Raw genomic sequence first — 20520 nt, 5'->3', positions numbered from 1 at the left:
TGCACATAACGGAAAAATATGGATGAAGGGGCTACGAATGCAAACATAATAGAATTTTAGAATGTAAAATCCAAAATCCTCAAAACTTTAAGAGGTAAAATCCAAATTCTTAAACTTTAGGGTGTAAAATTCAAACACACAGGGATAGACCTAGGTGGGGGCTCAAGGGGGCCTGGCCCCTTCCCCCTGGGTCCAAAATTTTGTTTTTAGTCATTCTATATTTCATTTTTGTAATTGGCTCCCCTTCTCCCCAATTGGTCTAGTTAGCCTAATCCAAATATCAATTATCTAACCCAAAAAATTAACAAAAATAATAAAAATATTCACAATGGTGATTGATTGTATTTTAGCAAAAAAACTATTTTACTACCAAAGAACAAAAAAATCATGTGTTATTGGAGAAGGTAAAGCTAAATTTTTTGCAATTATAGTAAACTGGTATATATACCAGTTGACTGTAGGAAGTTGTTAAAAATTAAATACAATATTTTATTAAGATTATATCTCTTCAATAAAAAAAACTCAAATTCTCTCTCTTCCTAATTATTTTAATGAGTTGTTAATATTATTTTAAATGAAGTGATAAAAAAAATAGAACATTTGATATTGGGTGTATTGTAAAGTGAGCTGGTAAAATAGATAAAATAGTTTTTTGAAGTACTAAAAGCTAAAAGTTTTAGTACAACCACGATGAATGCTTTAACTTCCCAAAAAAAAAAAAAAATCCTAACCAGCCTAGTATTAAAAAAACATATTATTTTGTTTTTGTTTTTATCTTTGTTGGTAGATGATTGCATCTTAATGTATTTAGAAACAACGATTTTGTATATTTATAATTTTTTAATACTATATGGATATATATTTGGATTTTTTTTTCTTTATACTTCGGCCCCTACTAGCTTAAAATCTTAGGTCTGTCCCTGCAAACACCTCCAAACTTTAGGAGTGTAGCTTCCAATTTAGCCTTAAGAAAATAATAATAAAAAGTGGTAGAACATTTTATTAATACACTGGAAGTATAAGAAAAGGGTTGAATAAAACTAGGGCATTCCTCTAACTACATTTAGGGCTGTAAATGAAGTATTATATATTCCGAATGATTTATTTAAGGGGAAACTGCAGTAGTCCGTTAGACCCCCATTACCCACCTCTGTCATTTCCGTTAAAAAATCTCCTTTACTATATAAGCCAAAATTAGAACTGAATTAGAACCCTAAAAAAAAAGGAACAAGTTCTCTCCCTCTCTCTCTCTTCCTTAGAACCCCAAAAATCCCCAAATCCATAATCCGTCAAAATCGAACAGGTAAAGCCTCAAGATTTGAAGTTGTACATGAACATCAAAGACCAGCAAGGTAACGGATGGTGGAGATCTATTCCTTTCATGCATCCTTCAACTTTTGAAACCATCTCCATGGAAGAAGATCTCAAAAACAAGGTAAAGTTTGACCTCGAATCTTTCCTCAAAGGCAAACAATATTGCCATCGTCTAGATCGTGTTTGGAGGCGCAAATAGATTCGGATCGGGTTTTGAATGGAGTTGGTCCAGTTGCAACCATCACCAACACAACAGTACTCCACTTGCTGAAGCTCCTGGACTAGCTCAGAGTGGCGCCATTTTGAATAGAGTTGTTGGGTTTTTTTTTTTTTTGAATAGATTGTTGGGTTTTTTTTTTTTTGTAGAATTTTTTTTTTCTACTTGCAAATCTGGGTTTTTTTTAGAGAACCTAGCAAAAGAAAGAGGGTTAGAGTTTTATTTTGTGATTGTTTTATAAAGAATTATGTAGTCAATTTTTGGATTTAGCAGTGAAAGGCTAGCGAATCTGTGGGTGTATGTTCACATGGATTTGTGGATTTGTATGTGACTGTAGGTGTATGGGTTTTCTTTTATGTTTTATGTGAAGAAGAAGAAGAATGGGAGAAAAGAGGAGAGAGACATAAAATATAATGAAAAAGACACATTTACTCCTATTTTTAACGGTGAAAAGAGAGAGGTAGGTAACAGGGGTTTAACGGATGCCACCTCAGGTGGGTTAAGTGACAAATTTCAAACCACGGGTGGGCACTGTTAAAACGAGCCAAACCACAAGTAGGTTAACTGCAGTTTCTCCTTTATTTAATTTTATTTTAGCACAATTCAAGTTTGAGCTTATCAACGAATTAAATTATATGTTTAAACTTAATTTATTTTATCATCAAATGCAAGTTGGAACTTATTCACAAGTTACTTATGATAATATTGATAAATAAATTATAGTTGAAATTGTATTATTTGAGTTACATACTTACATAGATATAATGATTTTCATTTATTAACTTATAAAATATAGATTCACTTACCTTGTATTATGAAAAATTATATATCAAATTCAATTGAAGATGAAGGGAATTCGAAGGTTATCAGGAAAGTAGAAAAATGTGGGACAGCACTAACCAAGTGGAGTAGGGACTATTTCGGCAACATCAAGAAAGAATTAGAAAAAAAAAAAGAAAAGAGCTTACACAGGTTGAAAAAATGGCTCTTAAGGGAGGGACTTCGGATAGATTGCTTATGCTTAAAAAAGAGATTAATTCTCTTATGGATAAAGAGGAAAGGATGTGGCGCCAAAGATCCCGTACTCTGTACCTCAAAGATGGAGATCGCAATACCCGCTTCTTCCATTGTCGAGCAACACAGAGAAGGCGTAAGAATCTCATCACTGGGATTAAAAGTCAGTCCAATATCTGGTGCACAAAACCAGATGAGGTCTCAAACATCTTCCTGGAATATTTTCAGCAGCTATTCACGTCATCCAACTCAGACATTACCGTGTCAAACTTGGATTCCATACCGAGGATAGTCACTACTGAAATGAATGAGATTTTGACGGCGAGCTTCCAAGCTTGGGAAGTTGAAGTAGCTTTGAAACAAATGGCACCACTTAAAGCACCTGGGCCAGATGGGATGCCGCCTCTGTTTTATCAGAATTTTTGGGAGTTGGTAAAAGGTGATGTGATACATGATATTTTGCATTTTTTGAATTCAGGTTCTTTACCATTTTCTTTAAATCATACATTTATCACTTTGATCCCAAAAACAAAAAATCCAGAGAATGTTACGGAGTTCAGACCTATTAGTTTGTGTAACGTGCTTTACAAGATATTTTCAAAAGTGCTTGCTAACAGGTTGAAGAGAGTACTCCCCAATATTATCTCGGAACATCAAAGCGCTTTTCTAAAAGGTCGCTTGATTACAGATAATATCCTTGTTGCTTTTGAAACGCTACATTACATGAAAAATCATAACTCTGGTAAGTCTGGTCTCATGGCCATAAAACTCGACATGAGTAAAGCATATGATCGAGTTGAATGGTCTTTCTTAGAGGCAGTGATGAAACAAATGGGTTTTAAGGATCAATGGGTGAACTTAATTATGAAGTGCATTACTTCAGTCACATATTCTATCTTGATCAATGGGGAACCTTTTGGAAACATTAAGCCAAGCCGTGGTATACGCCAAGGAGATCCACTATCCCCATACCTTTTCTTACTATGCTCGGAAGGCTTGCATCGCATGATTCAAAAAGCAGCAGAGAGAGGTGATATACAGGGTGTCTCTATTTGTCGCAATGGCCCAAAGCTAACCCATTTATTTTTTGCAGACGATAGCCTTTTGTTTTGCAGGGCTACCATTCAAGAATGTCAAAAGGTGATGGATATTCTTTCATCCTATGAAAGGGTGTCGGGGCAAAAATTGAATAGAGACAAAACAACTCTCTTCTTTAGTAAATCTACTCCAGATGATTTGCAAAGCCAGATTATGGGAGCACTTGGGGTTAATGAGCTAAAACAATATGAAGAATACCTGGGTTTGCCGGCCTTGGTAGGGAGAAATAAAAGAGCAAGCTTTGACCATTTGAAGCAAAGAGTGTGGAAGAGATTACAGGGGTGGGAGGGTAAACTCTTGTCACAAGCCGGTAGGGAAGTACTCATCAAATCCGTCATCCAAGCCATACACACTTACACGATGAGTTGCTTTAAACTCCCGATCACTTTGTGTCAAGAGATCGAATCCCTCATTCGGAAATTTTGGTGGGGGCAAAGGGGAGATAGGAGGAAAATTCATTGGGTTAGATGGGAAGACATGTGCCAACACAAAGACCAAGGTGGGATGGGGTTTAAAGACCTCACCATGTTTAATGAGGCAATGCTTGCTAAATTAGCATGGAGACTACTCCACGATGACAATTCCTTATTTTATCAAGTTTTCAAGGCTAAATTTTTCCCTAGAGGTTCCATCTTAGAAGCAAAGGACTCTTCCTCCGCTTCCTATGCTTGGAAAAGTATTCTAAAAGGGGGGAGGGAAGTCATTACCAAAGGGGCACTATGGCGAGTCGGAGATGGGAAGAAGATAAGAATTTGGGGAGATAATTGGCTGCCATCAAAACCTTCAGCCAAAATAACCACACCGATTCTGTTTGGACAGGAGAACTCAAATGTGGAGGTCCTCATAAACCCGGTCACTCGAAGGTGGAGAACTGAAGTGGTAGATCACGTGTTTAATGTGCATGAAGCTGAGACCATAAAAAACATCCCTTTGAGCTCTACACACCAAACGGATGTATTGATTTGGCCTTTTACTCCATCTGGAAATTATTCCGTGAAATCGGGATACCGGTTCCTCCATGAGAATACAGCACAACTTCAGGGAACAGCCCAAGACTCAGGTTATTGGAAGAAGTTATGGGGTCTGGAGGTGCCGAGCAAGATCAAAAACTTCATCTGGAGAGCTAGCAGAGAAGCTCTTCCTGTGAAGTCTAATCTTTGCCGTAGGAGGATCACACAAGATGGTCAATGTGAAATATGCAAAACAGGGGACGAAGACTGTTCACATGCTCTATTCTTTTGTTCTGATGTGCAGGTACTATGGAAGGCAGATTCACAGTGGAGATGGCTTGAGGAAATGAAGGGCCGAGGCATTAAGGACATCTTCAAACGAGCTATTGCGGAAAAGAACGATGTTGCTTTGTTGGCTTTCACGGCCTGGGCAGTGTGGAATAGGCGTAACCAGCTTCGTCTCAAGCAAGTGGCGTGCCCACTCAACCAAATTTATGCGCTATCAAAAGATAGGACATTGGAATATCAAAACCTTCATCCAGCAGCTGGGACACCACAACACAGAAATCACATCAGATGGAGGCCGCCAGACCAAGGAGTGTACAAGGTTAACTACGACGGAGCTATTTTTTCCCAGCAAGAGAGAGCAGGGATTGGCGTCGTAATCAGAAATGCAGAAGGTGCTGTGATGGCATCCTTGTCACAGCAAATTCCACTCCCAACAACAGTTGCTCAGGTTGAAGCCTTGGCTGTGAGGAGAGCTACAGAATTTGCACTAGAACTCGGAGTAACTAGAGCCATCTTCGAAGGAGATTCAGAAGTCATATGCAGGGAGCTCAACGATCCTAATCCTTCTCGAGCCTTACATGGTCATCTACTTCAGGATGTTAAAAAGTTTGTCCACTTCTTTTCATTTTGTTAGTTTTTCTCATGTATGTCGTCAAGGAAATAATGTCGCTGATGCCTTAGCAAAAAGGGCTATTAGGGAGCATGATCAAACTGTCTGGATGGAAGATGTACCACCAGACATTCAACATGTTGTTCAGGCTGATTCAGCCAACTTTGGGTAATAAATGAAGTATGTTTCATTCTCAAAAAAAAAAAATAATATATATATATATATATCAAATTCAATAATTTTGTATACAATATATAAAACATTAGAATCTTTGCATTAAAGAAAAGATGAAACAGAGAGGCTGAATTATACCTTGTCCATAACCCAAAAGAAATAATCCCTTGATTTCCTACAAATCATATTCGGACAACAGATCTAGATCCCATAATTTCCATTTTCACAGAGGTAGTCTCATGAACCCAGCTTTCAAGCGCAACACTAAAACCAAAAAATTGAAAGAGAAGGCTTCCCTTCTCTTCTCCTACGTTTGTTACAAATTTACAGCAAAAATTTTTTTTTTAAAAAATGAAGATCCAAAACCCAAACCCTCTTCTTGCAAAACAAATTAATATACATCAACGGCAAAGGTTCAACTTTCAACCATAAACCGCTTGCATCCAAACATATACCATCAGAAATTAAAACAGAATCTATAAAATCATCGAAAATAAAGAGACAGAAAATCAAAATTAAGAATAAACACATACCGAAAAAATAAAAACTCATCTAACAGTAACATCATATGAATCAGAACCCAGATTAGGCCAATCTGACCCACAAATTTCGTCTGGATGTTACGAAAAGGAAAAAAAAAATTTCAGCTAACAAAGTATAAATTTACACTGGATTAGCTTGATCTTGATACCTGAGAATTCTTTGGGATTGTGGGGAAGAAGCTACAGTGCAGGTGGGTGTAGGCTGTGAGTTGTGTGATCCCTGTTCTGAAGGAAGAGCACACGCCGGCGTCGGACTGGGCTTTTCTTCCTCGTTAATTTCTCACCGGCGCTCTTCGCCGGAGTCGGACCGATGTAGGTGTGGAACTCTGGTGGGCGTGGAACTCTCTCGGCACAGGCGCTAGCAAGGGTTCGGGTGAGGAGTGAATGGAGAAAGAAAGGAAAAAAGAGATTTATTTGGTATTTATATGCTACAGTACATTCACCTCCGCTACAGTACCGCGTTTAGTTACTTTAATCCGCGTTTTTCTAATTATTTGCTACAGTGTTTTGAGCAACAAGTTTTCAGTTTCAGCAACAATAAGTGCTATCCAAACGGACCCTTAAGTGATTTGTAAAGAATAAAGTGAATTGAACCTCCTTTATTCCTTTCTCCTCAAGATCTCAATCTCCTTGGAGGACTAGCCATTAATGACAATATAGATGCTTTGCTTTCTATCCTCTCTAGAATCCTTCCTCTTTTCTTTTCTAAGTTGACAAGTTTTGAATCTATAAATCTTCTCTAATAAGAGTGCACATGCCTCATACTTTAATTCATTCGAGATACATATTTGTCATATCAAAGTTTAAGAAGGGGACATTGTTTTAGTGTTAGCATCATATTCCTTTTTGGTTCACTCTATCTTTATTGCCAAACCAAATTAAATCTCATCAACAAACAAGCTTTTACTTCAAACAACTTTTAAAAAATAAATTTATTAAAATTTCTTGATCTTTTTTTTTTAAAATAAAATATTATGTTGTTTTATTTTTATATAAACAAAATTTGACTACAAAACTAGTTGTAACTTTAGACTTTAACTTCCTCTAAGACGTTAACATGTGTGCAATGTACATAATAGGTGTTGAATAAGGACACATGTTAGCTTCATAGAGGAAGTTGAAATATATGGCTGCAAAACTTTGTCCTTTCAATGTAGGAAGAGTAAAAAGATTGAATAAACATTTCATGCCATAAAGCAAAAGCATTGAACTTTTAGACGTTTGATTGCTTCCATTAAAGAATTAATTCCTCGAAGAAAGGAAGGTTATTATCACATTAACCTCTGTTAATTCCACCTGCTATACTTATCCAAAAATAAATAAATAAATTCTACTTGCCTTTGCCTAGGATTATATATACATCTACATAGAAGGCCTAAAGTAATCTTTATTTTTTCTTGAAATATAGTAAGTAAATTATACTCTTATTATAATATTTGATCATGTTTGTATCAAATTACTTGTAACCCGGATGGAAAACTTTATACTCCTGCAATTCACCATTTTTTTATAAAAAAATTATTTATTTTTGTGTTTTTTGTTTATTGTATTTGTTTTTATCAACTAACAATCCTGGGCTACTCAGCCCCTTCCAAATCGCTATCCTTTCCTTTCATTAGTAAACCAATATTCCATTATTATTAAGAATGCAATAAAAATACCTATAAGAGGGTGCAACATATCTGTGGTGTTACTTGGTATGCTCTCCAATCTTAAGAACCACAAAAATGGAGGAGAGTGGTATGGAATAAAATCATTAAATCAAGCCACCCTATGAAGAAAAGAACCTAGAACCACTCACGCCATCCGTGAAGGAAGGAACAATTGACAAAGTTCTTTGGTGATACCTTTTGTGGAGTCGTATGCATGGCTTTGTAATATTATTTGCTTTCACATGAAGAACTAATATTCTTTGCGCAAAGCATCATTAGAAAACAATTACAAGGAAAGTATTTAACAAGATAAACCCTTAAGCTTATATAAATATTGATGTTGTTATTCTAAGCTGGACACAACAACAACCTGCCTCTCATCACTCTCATCATCCCACAAACCCATATTGCATTCCTGGAAGGAAAAAAAATGGCAGAAGGAGTTCTCTTCGACCTTGCAAAGAAAGTCCTTGAAGCGGTGGGTTCCTTAGCACACCAAGAGATCAAGTTGGCCTGTGGTGTCAAAGATGAGCTTGACAAACTAAAGAGCACAGTTTCCACAATCCAAGCTGTGCTTCTAGATGCAGAAAAGCAGGGTTCTCATAACAACGAGGTCAAAGACTGGCTCAACAAGCTTAGAGATGTCTTCCTTGATGCAGATGACGTGCTGGATGATTTCTCCACTGAAGCTTTACAGCACAAAGTGATGACTGGAAATAAGATGACAAAGGAGGTACGCATTTTCTTTTCAAGTTCAAACCAGCTTGATTTTAGTCTTAAGATGGGTCATAGAATAAAGGCAATTAGGGAGAGACTAAATGCCATTACAAAAGATAAGGGGGACTTCCACTTTATTCAAAGCTCCACTGAGCCACAAGTCATGAATAGGGATAGGGAAACTTATTCTTTTGTATGGGAAGAAAATGTGGTTGGGAGAGAGGATGATAAGAAAGAAATTATAAAACTTCTTTTGGATGCCAACACTGTAGAGAATATGTCAATTATTCCAATAGTTGGGATCGGAGGCTTAGGGAAAACTACACTAGCTCAACTCATTTACAATGACAAAAATGTAAAAAATAATTTTGAGTTGAAGTTGTGGATTTGTGTCTCTGATAACTTTGATTTAAAACATATTGTGAATCAAATCTTAGAATCTTTGGGAAATGGGAGAGATGAAAAAAGCCTTGAGATTTTACAAAATCATCTTCGAGATAAACTTAATGGAAAAAAATACTTCATTGTCTTGGATGATTTGTGGAATGAGGACAAAAATAAATGGATGTCTTTAAATGATTTATTAATGGGGGGTGCAAAGGGAAGTAGGATAGTGGTAACTACTCGCTCGATAAAGGTTGCAAAGATAACGGGCACAACTCTTCCTTATGAGCTTAAAGGTCTAGATCCAGAAAAAGCTTGGTCATTGTTTGTAAAAATGGCATTTGAAGGAGGCATAGAGCTAGAGAACCAAGGCATAATAGCCGTAGGAAAAGAGATTGTAAGAAAATGTAGTGGGGTGCCTCTTGCTATAAGAACAATAGGAAGCTTATTGTACGGTAAAACCTCTAGATTTGAGTGGCAATCTTTTTTAGATGATGAACTCTCAAAATTAACCCAACAAGAAAATGACATTTCATTAACTCTTAAGTTGAGTTATGATCACCTTCCATCATATTTGAAGCAATGTTTTGCTTATTGTAGATTGTTTCCAAAAGATTATAGGATTAATGTAAATACACTTATTTATCTTTGGGCAGCACAAGGCTTTATTGTGTTAGAAGGTCCTAGGCAGCGTTTTGTGGATATTGGCAAAAAATATTTTATGGAATTACTTTGGAGGTCATTTTTCCAAGATGTAGAAAATGATGATTTGGACGATATAAAATCATGTAAAATGCATGATCTCATGCATGATCTTGCATGTCTTGTGTCTGGAACAGAAAGTGCCATATTAAATTTAAGTGAGAAAAATGTTATTGAAAAAGTTCGTCATGTATCATTTAATCTTGTAGATACATCAATGCAATTTTCAATCCCCATGCTTAATGGAAGGAAGATACGCACAGTTCTAGTATCTAGTGTAGGGGGGAACTTGGGTAACTTAACTTGTGATACACTCATTTCAAATTTTAAGTGTTTACGCACATTGAATTTGAGTAATCAAGAACTACATATAGTGCCACGTTCAATTGGAAAATTAAAGCATTTAAGATACCTTGATCTTTCTGGAAATGATGAGATTAAAATTCTCCCTAATTCCATTACTAAGATGCTGAATTTGCAAACACTAATACTGGGATATTGTAGTTCGCTTATAGAATTACCCAAGGGCATTAAAAAGTTGGTCAATCTCCGGTTTCTAGATATTACATATTGCAACCAATTAATTAATACGTACAGTTTCCTAGGTCTTTCAGATGACGACCAATTGAGCAGTATGCCCCTTGAAATCAGACACCATACTTATCTTGAGACAATACTACCAGGGGTTGATGTGAGAATGGAAGGTTCCGGGGGCCAAGTGAAAAAAGGCTGTTGTGGTTCGTTTAAGAAAAAAAAGGCCATGTCCAATGGGCCAAGTCAATTGAAGTTACTACACAACTTGGGAGGATATTTAATAATTAAAAATCTAGGACATGGAAAAGATGAGGTGCGGGAATGTAAAGATGCAAATTTAAAGGAGAAACATCACCTTCAACAACTATTATTACAGTGGGATGCCTCCAAGTGGGATGGAGAAACCGATGAAATGCTGGAAGTGCTTCAGCCACATCCAAATCTCAAAGCGTTGGAATTGTGGAATTATATGGGTGTGAGAATTCCAAGTTGGGTCTCTTCTCTCACTAATCTTGTTAGTTTTGGATTATATGGAAATAGGAGATTGCAGCACCTCCCACCGTTAAATCAACTCCCTTTTCTCGAGTCTGTCTCTCTTCAATGTATGGAATCACTTGAATACATATGGATAGATGAAGAGAGTGTTAGTAACGTGATGGGTGCTTCCTCTTCTTCTTCTTCTTCTTCAAAAACACCATTCTTCCCATCCTTATCTTTTCTTATGATAATTGAATGCCCAAAACTGAAGGGATGGTGGAGGAATGAGCCACACCATCTCTTACTTCCATCATTTCCTCCTTCTCTTTCGGAATTACAGATTTTTTATTGCCCTAACTTGACTTATATGCCCCCGTTTCCATATTTGAAAGAAAGGCTGGAACTGTATAATTGTAGCTGGAAGGTATTGGAGCAGACAATGAAAATGGGAGCAGCAGCCACATCAACCTACTTTCCTCTCTCTCAATTACAGCAATTAGACTTATATGAGGTGAAAGATTTAGAATCTCTTCCAGAGGAGGGGCTGCGGAACCTCGTTTCTCTTCGGGAACTCTCTATACAAAGGTGCGATGGACTGGTTTCTCTCCCTTCTTCGATAGGCATCCTCACATCACTACAAACCCTTCAAATTTGGGGATGTCCCAATCTGACGTCACTTCCTCAAGAGATTCGCAATCTCACCTCTTTAAAAGAATTGCAAATTTGGGATTGTCCCCTCTTAGGGCAAAGATGCAAGAGGCAAATAGGTGAAGATTGGCCCTTCATTGCCCATGTCCCACGCGTACTAGTGGATGGGTGGAACCAGCAAGAAGAAACAATTTCTTCAGGTATGCATCTCATCTATCTATCTTTTAATCCCAAATTAAAAAAATCAACTACTGGTTTTTTAAGAGTTTTTATATTTTGCCCATGTCCCATTCGTAGAAGTGGATGATCAGAACCAGGAACAAGAAACAATTTCTTCAGGTATGCATCTCATCTATCTATCTTTTAATCCCAAATTAAAAATCAACTTTTAAAACTATTCAACTTCTTTTTTATGTTGAACTGAACCAGTTTAAAACTCTCTTTCCTTCTTTTCGGTATTTTTCCTTTTTCCTGTCTATAAAATGTTAATTAGACACACGATTTCTTCACAAAGTTATTTCAACAAGAAAAATTAGCATAATGTAATCCATCCTTTTTTATTTTTTCTTTTCTTTTAATTCTAATGATTTATGTCTTTGTACCTAAGAGCATGTTGATAATATAATGTGTGTGTGGTTGCTTCTTAATAATTGCAGAATCTGAGTCAGATTCAGTCTGTTAACAATTTGAGAGGAGGACTTAATCTAGCAACTTCCATTGCAGGAATTAGCTTATTTTGCAGGTATCTTGTTGGTTCACCCTCTTTTATTTATTTTATTCTTTTTTGGGGGTCTATATATCTACATTTGAACTATTGATCTATAGAAAAATAACTAATGGTTTAGTTACTATGTTTGATGGGATAATTGCTTAATGCATTCTTTCTTTTCTCAGATTTTTTTTATTTTTATTCTCTTTCCTTCTTTTCGGTATTTTTCTTTTTCCTGTCTATAGAATGTTAATTAGAAACTTGATTTCTTCACAAAGTTATTTGAACAAGAAAAATTAGGATAATGTGATCCATTATGATGTGAATATGGTTGCTTCTTAATAATTGCAGAATCTGATTCAGTGTCAACTTCTCCTGCTTAAGGTATGCATCTCTCTTATTCTTGTTGGTGCCTTTTGAGATTTGACATATTTTGGAGAACTTGTTAGTTATGTGACCTCTTATGCAGAACCAACTGAGACAAAGAACAAGCTTGGCCCCAAATTTTGGAACATATTCAAAAACTGCAATTGTGCAACGGCTCAAGAACTAGAACTCAGTGGTAATCTTTTTGTGCATGGCACATGATTTCTTCAAATTATTACGAAAAGAAAAAAAAAAATTTCTTTCATTTGTTCTTTTATTCATTCATTTCTTAAATTAAAATATGTTTATGAGATGATTAAATGAAAAATATTTGTTTTCTTCTTCACATGTCAAATCGTTGATGTGAAGACTGACTTTGAAGTCAAAGAAGAATGAGAGAATGATTGAATGAGTCTAATTTGTTCATTCATGCACAAATTCAAAGGTAGATTGGATTGAATTTTTATCTGTTACTCAATTAAAAATTACCAATTAAGGTTTTTCTTTTGGCTTGAATACCAATTAAGATTAGTGGATATTGTCATTTTACTTACTTTACCCATTTTTATATAATAGGTTGTTACACCGAAAACAATGCCCAAGTTTTAGAACTTTTGGTTTTTCCAATGATTGGTAATTTTGGCACTTCTCTCTCTGCTAAGGCCGTGGCCTTAGGTTCTTGAATTTTGGCTTTGGAGTCCCTGTGTGAAATTAAGGCAGAAAGAACATAAAAGTGGAATCTAATTGCGTCTTTGACTACTCCAGGTATTTGTTTTTTTTTTTGTTTTTTTTTTTTTTTTTTTGTCTTTGACTACTCCAGGTTTTTGTTTTTTTTTTTGTTTTGTTTTTTTTTTTTGCAGAACTGAACACCAATTTTCTTGCTCTTGTTTGTTGTTATTCTTCATTATGCTTTTTGAGGTTTTGGTATTTAGAAGAACTTCTCAATCATTTGACTTATCATGCAGAACAAATTAAGGCAAAATTTGTACCCTATTCTTCAAAGCTTTCTGGTCATAGACTCAATGGTAATCCTCCTTTTTCTTTTTCTTTTTAATGTTCAAAGGACTCTTGCTGCTTATATGATCTTATCATTTTATTGTGCTTAGTTCTTATTGTTCTCTTGCCAAAGAGAAAAGTTCTTTCTTTCATAAACACTAAACACAATAATATATATATATTGTTCTTGTATTGAAAATATTTTATTTTTTGTAGATGCTTCATAACTTCTATTATTGTATAAATGAAAACTGAGCATCCAACTACCTTGTGGGAATTAGCTTATTATGTATGCTTTTGGATTATTTTTTATTTTTGGGGTTTTTTCCCTGTTATACATAAGATTTTGTATTAAAGTTTGAATTTTTCTCCAAAATTTCAAACAGAATTATAGAATACCCTCTTTTTTCTTAGTTCTTTACCTACTATTTTATGATGGTTTATTAATACTAAAAGCAGCAACCAAGTTTAGGTTGGTGTTTTATCTATTTCTCTACCTCCTTAAGCTGTATCCTTTGGTTCTTAACTTTAGGTTGTGCAGCCACTGTCTGAACATTGGACAACATTGAGCACATCCTTTTCTCTAATCACCATGAAGAAGAGGGGACCTGCATGTGGGCCCCCACTCACGATTATGGAGCATTGCGTGATGGATTAATAGAATACATGGAGTTCTTCAGGGCTAAGAGAGGTAGTACGAGTAAGGATGGTTGAGCCATGACAGGTAAGAGAAGCTGTTTTATCAAATGTCCAAAAGATGGAGTAATTTGCTGCAAAGTGATGCTGAGGTAAGCGAATTCTAGCCTTTTAATTATTCATACCTTATAATTTTTGTCCCAACTTCTAGGAGACTACATAGGAACCAACATCAACATTCGTCTTGTAGATCATTTAGATGGTGATGTGCCACTCATTTAATAAATTAATTGTTTAATTGGCCAATTCTACATGTTTTTGGGTTTTTGAATATATTCAAGGGTTATTATCCAATGCTGATCTCACCAAGGGAGGATTAGCTTGATACAGTCCTACTCTTTAGCACTTGCCCTTGATTGTACTCTTTTTTAACTTTATGCTTCATTTGATTGGTGAGAAAGAGCAAGAATAGTGAAAAATGTTTTGACATCATTTGGTATTTGGTAGACAAAACTACTTGATTTGGCTTAACACATTCTTTTTAATAAGTAAGCATTTTGTTAAAAAAAGCACAAAAAGGGCACAACCCTAGTACATTGGATGTATACAAGAGATTTAATTTGCTTAATTCAATTATTTGGCTTAAATCATGTGGTAATTTCATGTTTCTAAAAAGTGTGATGAATACATTGCCAATTTTCTTTCTCAAACTATCAAAAACATGAATTGAGGAGGCAGTAATGGATCATAAGAGGTCCCTCACATATTCTAACCCGGCCCAGAAGGATCTCACCCCGTTAGTTGCACAGGTTCTTAAATCCTTCAACTATACTATTGAACCACCTATCTTGATAAGTTGTGCTCTCTTTCAAGAGATTTCAGTTTTGTTGAATTTCTAAATTGTGTTTAGATGATTGTACAGAGGAGAGTGTGGCATAGAAACCAAAAGGATTTTCAATGATAGTGCTGCAAAAATCAAGTATAATCTTTCAATAAATTGAGTAATACACCTCTCACTTCCTTTTATTAATTTTATATTTCTGATAATTTTTGTAACAACCAGTTTTGACTTCTCAAAAATTTGCTTGCAACATGATTTTTGTAACAATAATAGATTTTAACAGGTGAGTTCTTAATTTTGTAGCTTTCTCTTTTTGTGCAGTCTGGAGCTCAATGTTGTGTCCAAGTAGGTGCCTAAACCCATTTAATCTTACATTAAAAGAATGAATGTGTGACACAATCTGCAAATGTCTTACAAATTTTTATATTTGTTTATCAGTTTACAATTTCAAGTACAGGGCAAATTTGTGCTTGCTCCATTGAGGTGGCTTTTAAGACTTCCACAACAAAGAACCTCTTTGGCAAGTGCTGTTATCTCTACATTAGCTCGGTATTAGTCATCCTTGAAGTAGTCTTTCAATTCTTTTTAAGGCTGCTTAGGATGCCACAATATTTAAAGCCATGGGCAATTACATATATGAGACTCAAAAATTTACATGAACCTGAGAATTTTATACACATGCAATGGATTCCTTTTTGTGCAGATGCTAAGTGTGTGTTTCATATTATAGTATCAGTTTCCCAATAATATTGGTTCTCTTTTGCAGTTTGGATGGAAGTCACTGTGTCCCTGGTTGACTTCCATTTAGATGAAATACCTTGTTTTTTTACCTAATTCTCCTATTAATATTGTTCTTATTGGAGAATCTTGGAATTTCTCTTATAGGTGATATTGTGAAAATATTTATCAAGGCAGAGTTGATGACCAAAGCTTTGTCCCACCATATGCTTTGTACAAGCAAACTTTCAGAAGCCACGAGAACATGCAATTGCATTGGAATGGAACTTACATATTTCTCACAAATATTGAAGATAAATTGATGAGAATGCTTATGTTCTAGGGTCAACTTCCCTCCCCTGCTCCTCCGCAGGATATATTGATGAGAATGCTTATGTTTTAGGGACATGAATTTTTCCCTGCATTTAGTAAGGATTTTATGCCCTTCCTAGATTTTTAGATTCTTAGTTCTTACTACTTATGGCCTGTTTGGATGTTTAAAAAAGGAGGGGGAGTAGAGTAGAGGGAGGGAGAGTAATCTAATTACTTTGTTTGGAAGTTTTTTAAGGAAGGAGGGGGAGGGGTTTGGAGGGGTTTCAACTCCCTCTAACTCCCCATTTTTAATTCCCCCAAATTGGAGAGATTTGGAGGGAGAATAGAGTACATAAACTATTGACCAAGTAAATTACCTAATTTACCCTTATTATATTAACAAAATTACATAAGGGGAAGGGCTAATTACTCCCTTCCCCCTTACTAATTTTAAAAACATCCAAACAAGGTGGAGAGGAATCATTTTCCTCTACTCTCCTCCCCACTACTCCCCTCCCCTCTACTCCCCTCTACTCTCCTCTCTCTCTAAACTTCCAAACAAGCCATTAAAGTATGAGTGTTTGCCTTCAAAATTTCTTAAGGTTGTCCATTGCCTTATGTATGGTTCCAACTGCTTTACTTAAGGTCAACTTTGTGTTTGGTTATTTATTCTTTTATTCACATTTTTTTGGCCCTAGAGTTTGATATTCACAAATTTTAATTATTTTAAAGCTTGATATAAACCCTGAAAATTCTACTGGTAAGGTTCTATCTGCTAGGTTTAGAGTCTTTTTAAATCTCTAATACTTTGTCTTTAGAGAAAAATTTACATCTGTTTTTTTTTTTCTTCCTTTTATTATTTTTCCCCCCCTGCTTCAAGTAGTTCTATTTCATACTTCTTTGAGGAAGGCAGGAAAAATTCATGAGTGCAATGGTGAAATGTCAAATGTTCATTTCTATTTAACAACAAAATCTAATGACAATAGAGAAAACATCATAATACAATGTCCTCTTATTTTCTTCTTCATTTACTATACTAGTACCATTGTGATTTAATTGTCTTGAATAGTTCACTCTTTTTTCTCTTTTTGCCTGTCTCGCCTGCTGACCTTACTCTCACAAACTTTCCTTTACATTGACTTAAGCAAGAGATTCATCCTTTGCATGTATGTTTACTGGAGTTGTTCACTTATTAGAATGATGTTGTTTAACTATTCTTATTTTGGTCAACATAGTCATAGATTATCTCTTGAAGCTCTTGTTGATTTATTTCTTTTATATTTTTTCAGTTGATGACTGCTATATTATGTTTAGTTAAGATAGTAAGAGCCTCTATCCTCATTTTGCAGACTATTTGCTTCAATGTCTTAAGGAGAGCCTTGTTTTAGTTTAGTGAAGTGGCAAATAGAGGTAAACTATAATATTTTTGAGCAAAATTATAAAAATCTATGGAAATTGGTTAGTATTTAATATGATATTTTAGCTATTTTTTTCTCTACAGATGACGATTCAACTAAGCTTGCAATTGGTCTCATAACTCCTTTTTCTATAAAGAGGTGAGCCTCCATGTTTCTTTGTGTTAAATTTATCAATTTCTTTATATTTTAAGTATCTGGATTTTTTAGTTTAGATTTATTTATTTATTATATCTCCTTACAATGTGGGATGAAAAGTTGGTTTAATGCATAACCATATCTGTAGGTATTTGAAGATAATAACATACTTCTCTCTCTTTTGTTATTATTTGTTAGGGATGTCAGCCATTATATGGCCATGTAGTTCCCCATTGAATGGTTATCAAATGGAGACTATATAACACTAAACAGAAGAGGGGATATTTACATCATTCTTGAATCTAGCTATCACAGAGAAGCTGTTGAAGATCACGAAATGATTTGGATTGCTCAGTTTTGTCCTTTTGCAGAAGTATCAGTTGTCTTCAACAGTTTTGGGAGAGAAATGAGGACATTTGAGTTGATCTAGTTATTTCATCCGGAATGTTGAATTTGCAATTCTCAACATGTTGAAATCTGTTGTCAGCTAGGCTATCAAATATTCATTACTTCTTCAAATATCATAATTCGGGTGGCCAACTTTGTGTTAGGTTTTAGTGGATCCACTTGTTGGGTTGCAATTATAATTAGGGTGCCCTTTGTGCTTGTATGCCAATTAATTTTTTTAGTATTTTATTTTTCCTGGATAGAAAACTTTGAAAAGAAATTCTACATGTCTACATGCTGGAGAAATTTTAGCAAATCAGTCATTTTAATCCTTGTTTCGATTTTTATTTTTCAAATTCAATGAGCTCTATATTGCACACTTTGTATACACTCCTTTCGAATAGTGTTTTAAATAAACAATTATTAGTGATGTGGCTGTGTGTTTACAATGAGTGTGTAGTAGGCTATTATTACTGTTGCATATTATTATAAGACATCCAACATAATAAATTATCAATAGAAAGCAAAAATTGGGGTAATTGATCTTTCCAAAGAACACAGTTTTGTAAAATTAATCTTGTACCAGTTAGATTGTAGTGGAACCTACTTTCTCTGCTATTTGGGAATCACTATGTATCTGGGTTGTCTTTGCAGTATGAGCTTTGATCAACATAGAAATCAGAGTTTACATCTACCAATTCTAAATAGATAGGCTATACATTGATAATTTGCAGTTTGGTACTGTTAAAACAATCCAGAGATGATGTGCTACTACTATACATATTGATAACAACTAAATAGGCCGTACGCATGGTTGAAATTTGAGGAAATAAATAATCAAAATGGTAAAACAAAAACAAGAAAATAAGAAGGCTTACCAGGTTGATTGTTGAAGATTTTCAAGCCCAAAAAAACACCTTGGTAGACTTGAAAGAAAGCAATCAATGCTACTTGGGTTACCAATGATCTAGGCCTGGCCCAATATCTACTGACCCGCACAACTACTTGTCCTTACAAACCTTCAAGTGAAACAAGGTCCACCTGCTCCACAACTACAAGGCCCCAAATTCAGTGACCCTGTAACGGATATGGGCCAACTCCAATAAACATTTTTTAATAAAAAATTATGTTTATTTTTTTTTGGCGAAAATGCACTTTTGGTCCCTATATTTTAGGCCTATTCTCAATTTGGTCCCTAAATTGATTTAGGTCCTAAGTCAGTCCCTGATTTTTAAAAATCGTTTTTAAAATAGTCCCTACCGTCAACCCAATGACAGAAAATGCTGAGGTGGCAAACGGAATGTACTGTTTGCTAACGTGGCTAATAAAATAATAATAAAATATTTTATTTGATACTTTTTAAATTCCACGTCAGCATTTAAATTAATAAAAAATGCCAGCCTTAAGAAAATTTAAAAAAAAAATTGTAAATTAAATTTAAAAGAAAAAACCTTAAATCTAATTCAAACTAAAATCATTTCTTAAAAAATAAAAATTCATAATCGTTTTAATTTTTTAATTTTTTTTTTTTTTTTTTTTTTTTGGTTAACCTCATCAGCTTAAAAAAAATTTCTACACTCTCTACCACTCATCTCAAACTCCCTCTCTCCCTCTTCACCCTACACTCTCTACCACTAAGAGGGGTAGTGGACTACCAGCAAGTGGTGATTCCGAGTCACCAGTGAGCAAGGTAGCGCCGGATCGAAGTAAAATCTTCTCTGCCTTCACCGATGCACTATCTTTCAAGATGGAGGCAGGTCTCCCTGACGGAGCGGCGAATGTGGTGGAAGTTAACGATTCTGGGTTCATCGGTGAGGCGGCGGGTTGTATGGGTATAGGGCTTGGGTCCAGCGGCGACGAAGGAGATGCCGATTGAGTCTAAGTCCGTCGATTCTCTCCGTCTGAGTTAGTGGGTTGATCAGAATCGGTTTTTTTCTCTTTCGGATGTTGTTGTTTGATGGCGAATTCTGGGTTTGTTTTGTGCTTTTTTTTTTTTTTTTTCGCCCTGTTCTGGGTTTGTATGTGTTTTGAGTTTGTTTGTGTTCTGAGATTTTGCCCAAACTGTTCTGGATTGGTTTTTTTTTTAATGCGGATTTGTATATTTTTCTAGATTTATGGGTTTGATTTCCTAGAGGTTTCAATGTTGATTGTGTTGGAATTTTTTGTGCTGAGATTGATTTTGAGTGGGTTAGTCAATTGGGTTTGTCTTGATTTGGAGAAGAACATGAAGAATGAAGTTCATGTTCTGGGTTGGAGGTTTTTGGGTTTGACATTTTTCTGGGTTGGAGGTTTGGTGATTTTTCTGGGTTGGTTTTCTCATGTGGGTTTGGGTTTGATGATTTTTTCATGTTCCAGAGGTTTCGGTGGAGGATAGGGATTTTATATGAAATTTTGCAATATTATGGTTTGATTGTGTTCATGTTCTGGGTTTGATTGTTCTTGGATTTGGGAAGAACACGAAGAACAAGTTCTTGTGTTCTTACCTCCAGAACAACAAAAAATTAGATTTAAAAGTTTTTTTTTTAAAATTTAGTTTGAATTAAATTGAAATTGAAAAATATAAATTATTTTTATTTTTTTAATTAAACTGATATGGCTTTTTTTAATTTAAAAAATGCTAACATGGCATTTAAAAAATATCAAATAAAATATTTTATTATTATTTTATTAGTTACGTCAGCA

The 20520-nt window shown here is 35.1% G+C and overlaps 2 protein-coding genes across 44 annotated transcripts; both read left to right on the top strand.

Moving 5' to 3' along the window:
- Positions 1 to 8289: 8289 nt before the first annotated feature.
- LOC112017201 (putative disease resistance protein RGA1) lies at positions 8290 to 9637 on the top strand. Its single transcript, XM_024049672.1, has 2 exons — positions 8290 to 9357; positions 9617 to 9637. The coding sequence occupies exons 1-2, from the start codon at positions 8290 to 8292 to the stop codon at positions 9635 to 9637; spliced, it is 1089 nt and encodes a 362-aa protein (XP_023905440.1).
- LOC112017186 (putative disease resistance protein RGA4) lies at positions 8578 to 18185 on the top strand. Of its 43 annotated transcripts, none has more exons than XM_065770604.1 (15): positions 10277 to 11521; positions 11619 to 11660; positions 11978 to 12063; positions 12382 to 12414; positions 12500 to 12592; positions 12766 to 12841; positions 12973 to 13161; positions 13362 to 13421; positions 13925 to 14180; positions 15173 to 15214; positions 15308 to 15389; positions 15755 to 16014; positions 17248 to 17308; positions 17400 to 17454; positions 17650 to 18185. In XM_065770604.1, the coding sequence occupies exons 9-12, from the start codon at positions 14139 to 14141 to the stop codon at positions 15907 to 15909; spliced, it is 321 nt and encodes a 106-aa protein (XP_065626676.1). In that variant the 5' UTR covers positions 10277 to 11521; positions 11619 to 11660; positions 11978 to 12063; positions 12382 to 12414; positions 12500 to 12592; positions 12766 to 12841; positions 12973 to 13161; positions 13362 to 13421; positions 13925 to 14138; the 3' UTR covers positions 15910 to 16014; positions 17248 to 17308; positions 17400 to 17454; positions 17650 to 18185. The 43 variants fall into 43 exon arrangements, with proteins under 43 accessions (XP_065626675.1, XP_065626676.1, XP_065626680.1 ...); XM_065770608.1 differs by having other exon boundaries at positions 15308 to 15418; XM_065770580.1 differs by adding an exon at positions 14951 to 15029 and having other exon boundaries at positions 15308 to 16014.
- The last annotated feature ends 2335 nt before the right edge of the window (positions 18186 to 20520 follow it).

The sequence above is a fragment of the Quercus suber genome, unplaced genomic scaffold, assembly GCF_002906115.3.
Source record: "Quercus suber isolate HL8 unplaced genomic scaffold, Cork oak 2.0 scaffold_33, whole genome shotgun sequence".
Lineage (NCBI taxonomy): Eukaryota > Viridiplantae > Streptophyta > Magnoliopsida > Fagales > Fagaceae > Quercus > Quercus suber.
Note: the sequence above shows the minus strand (reverse complement) of the source record. Positions and strands in the feature narration are given on the sequence as shown.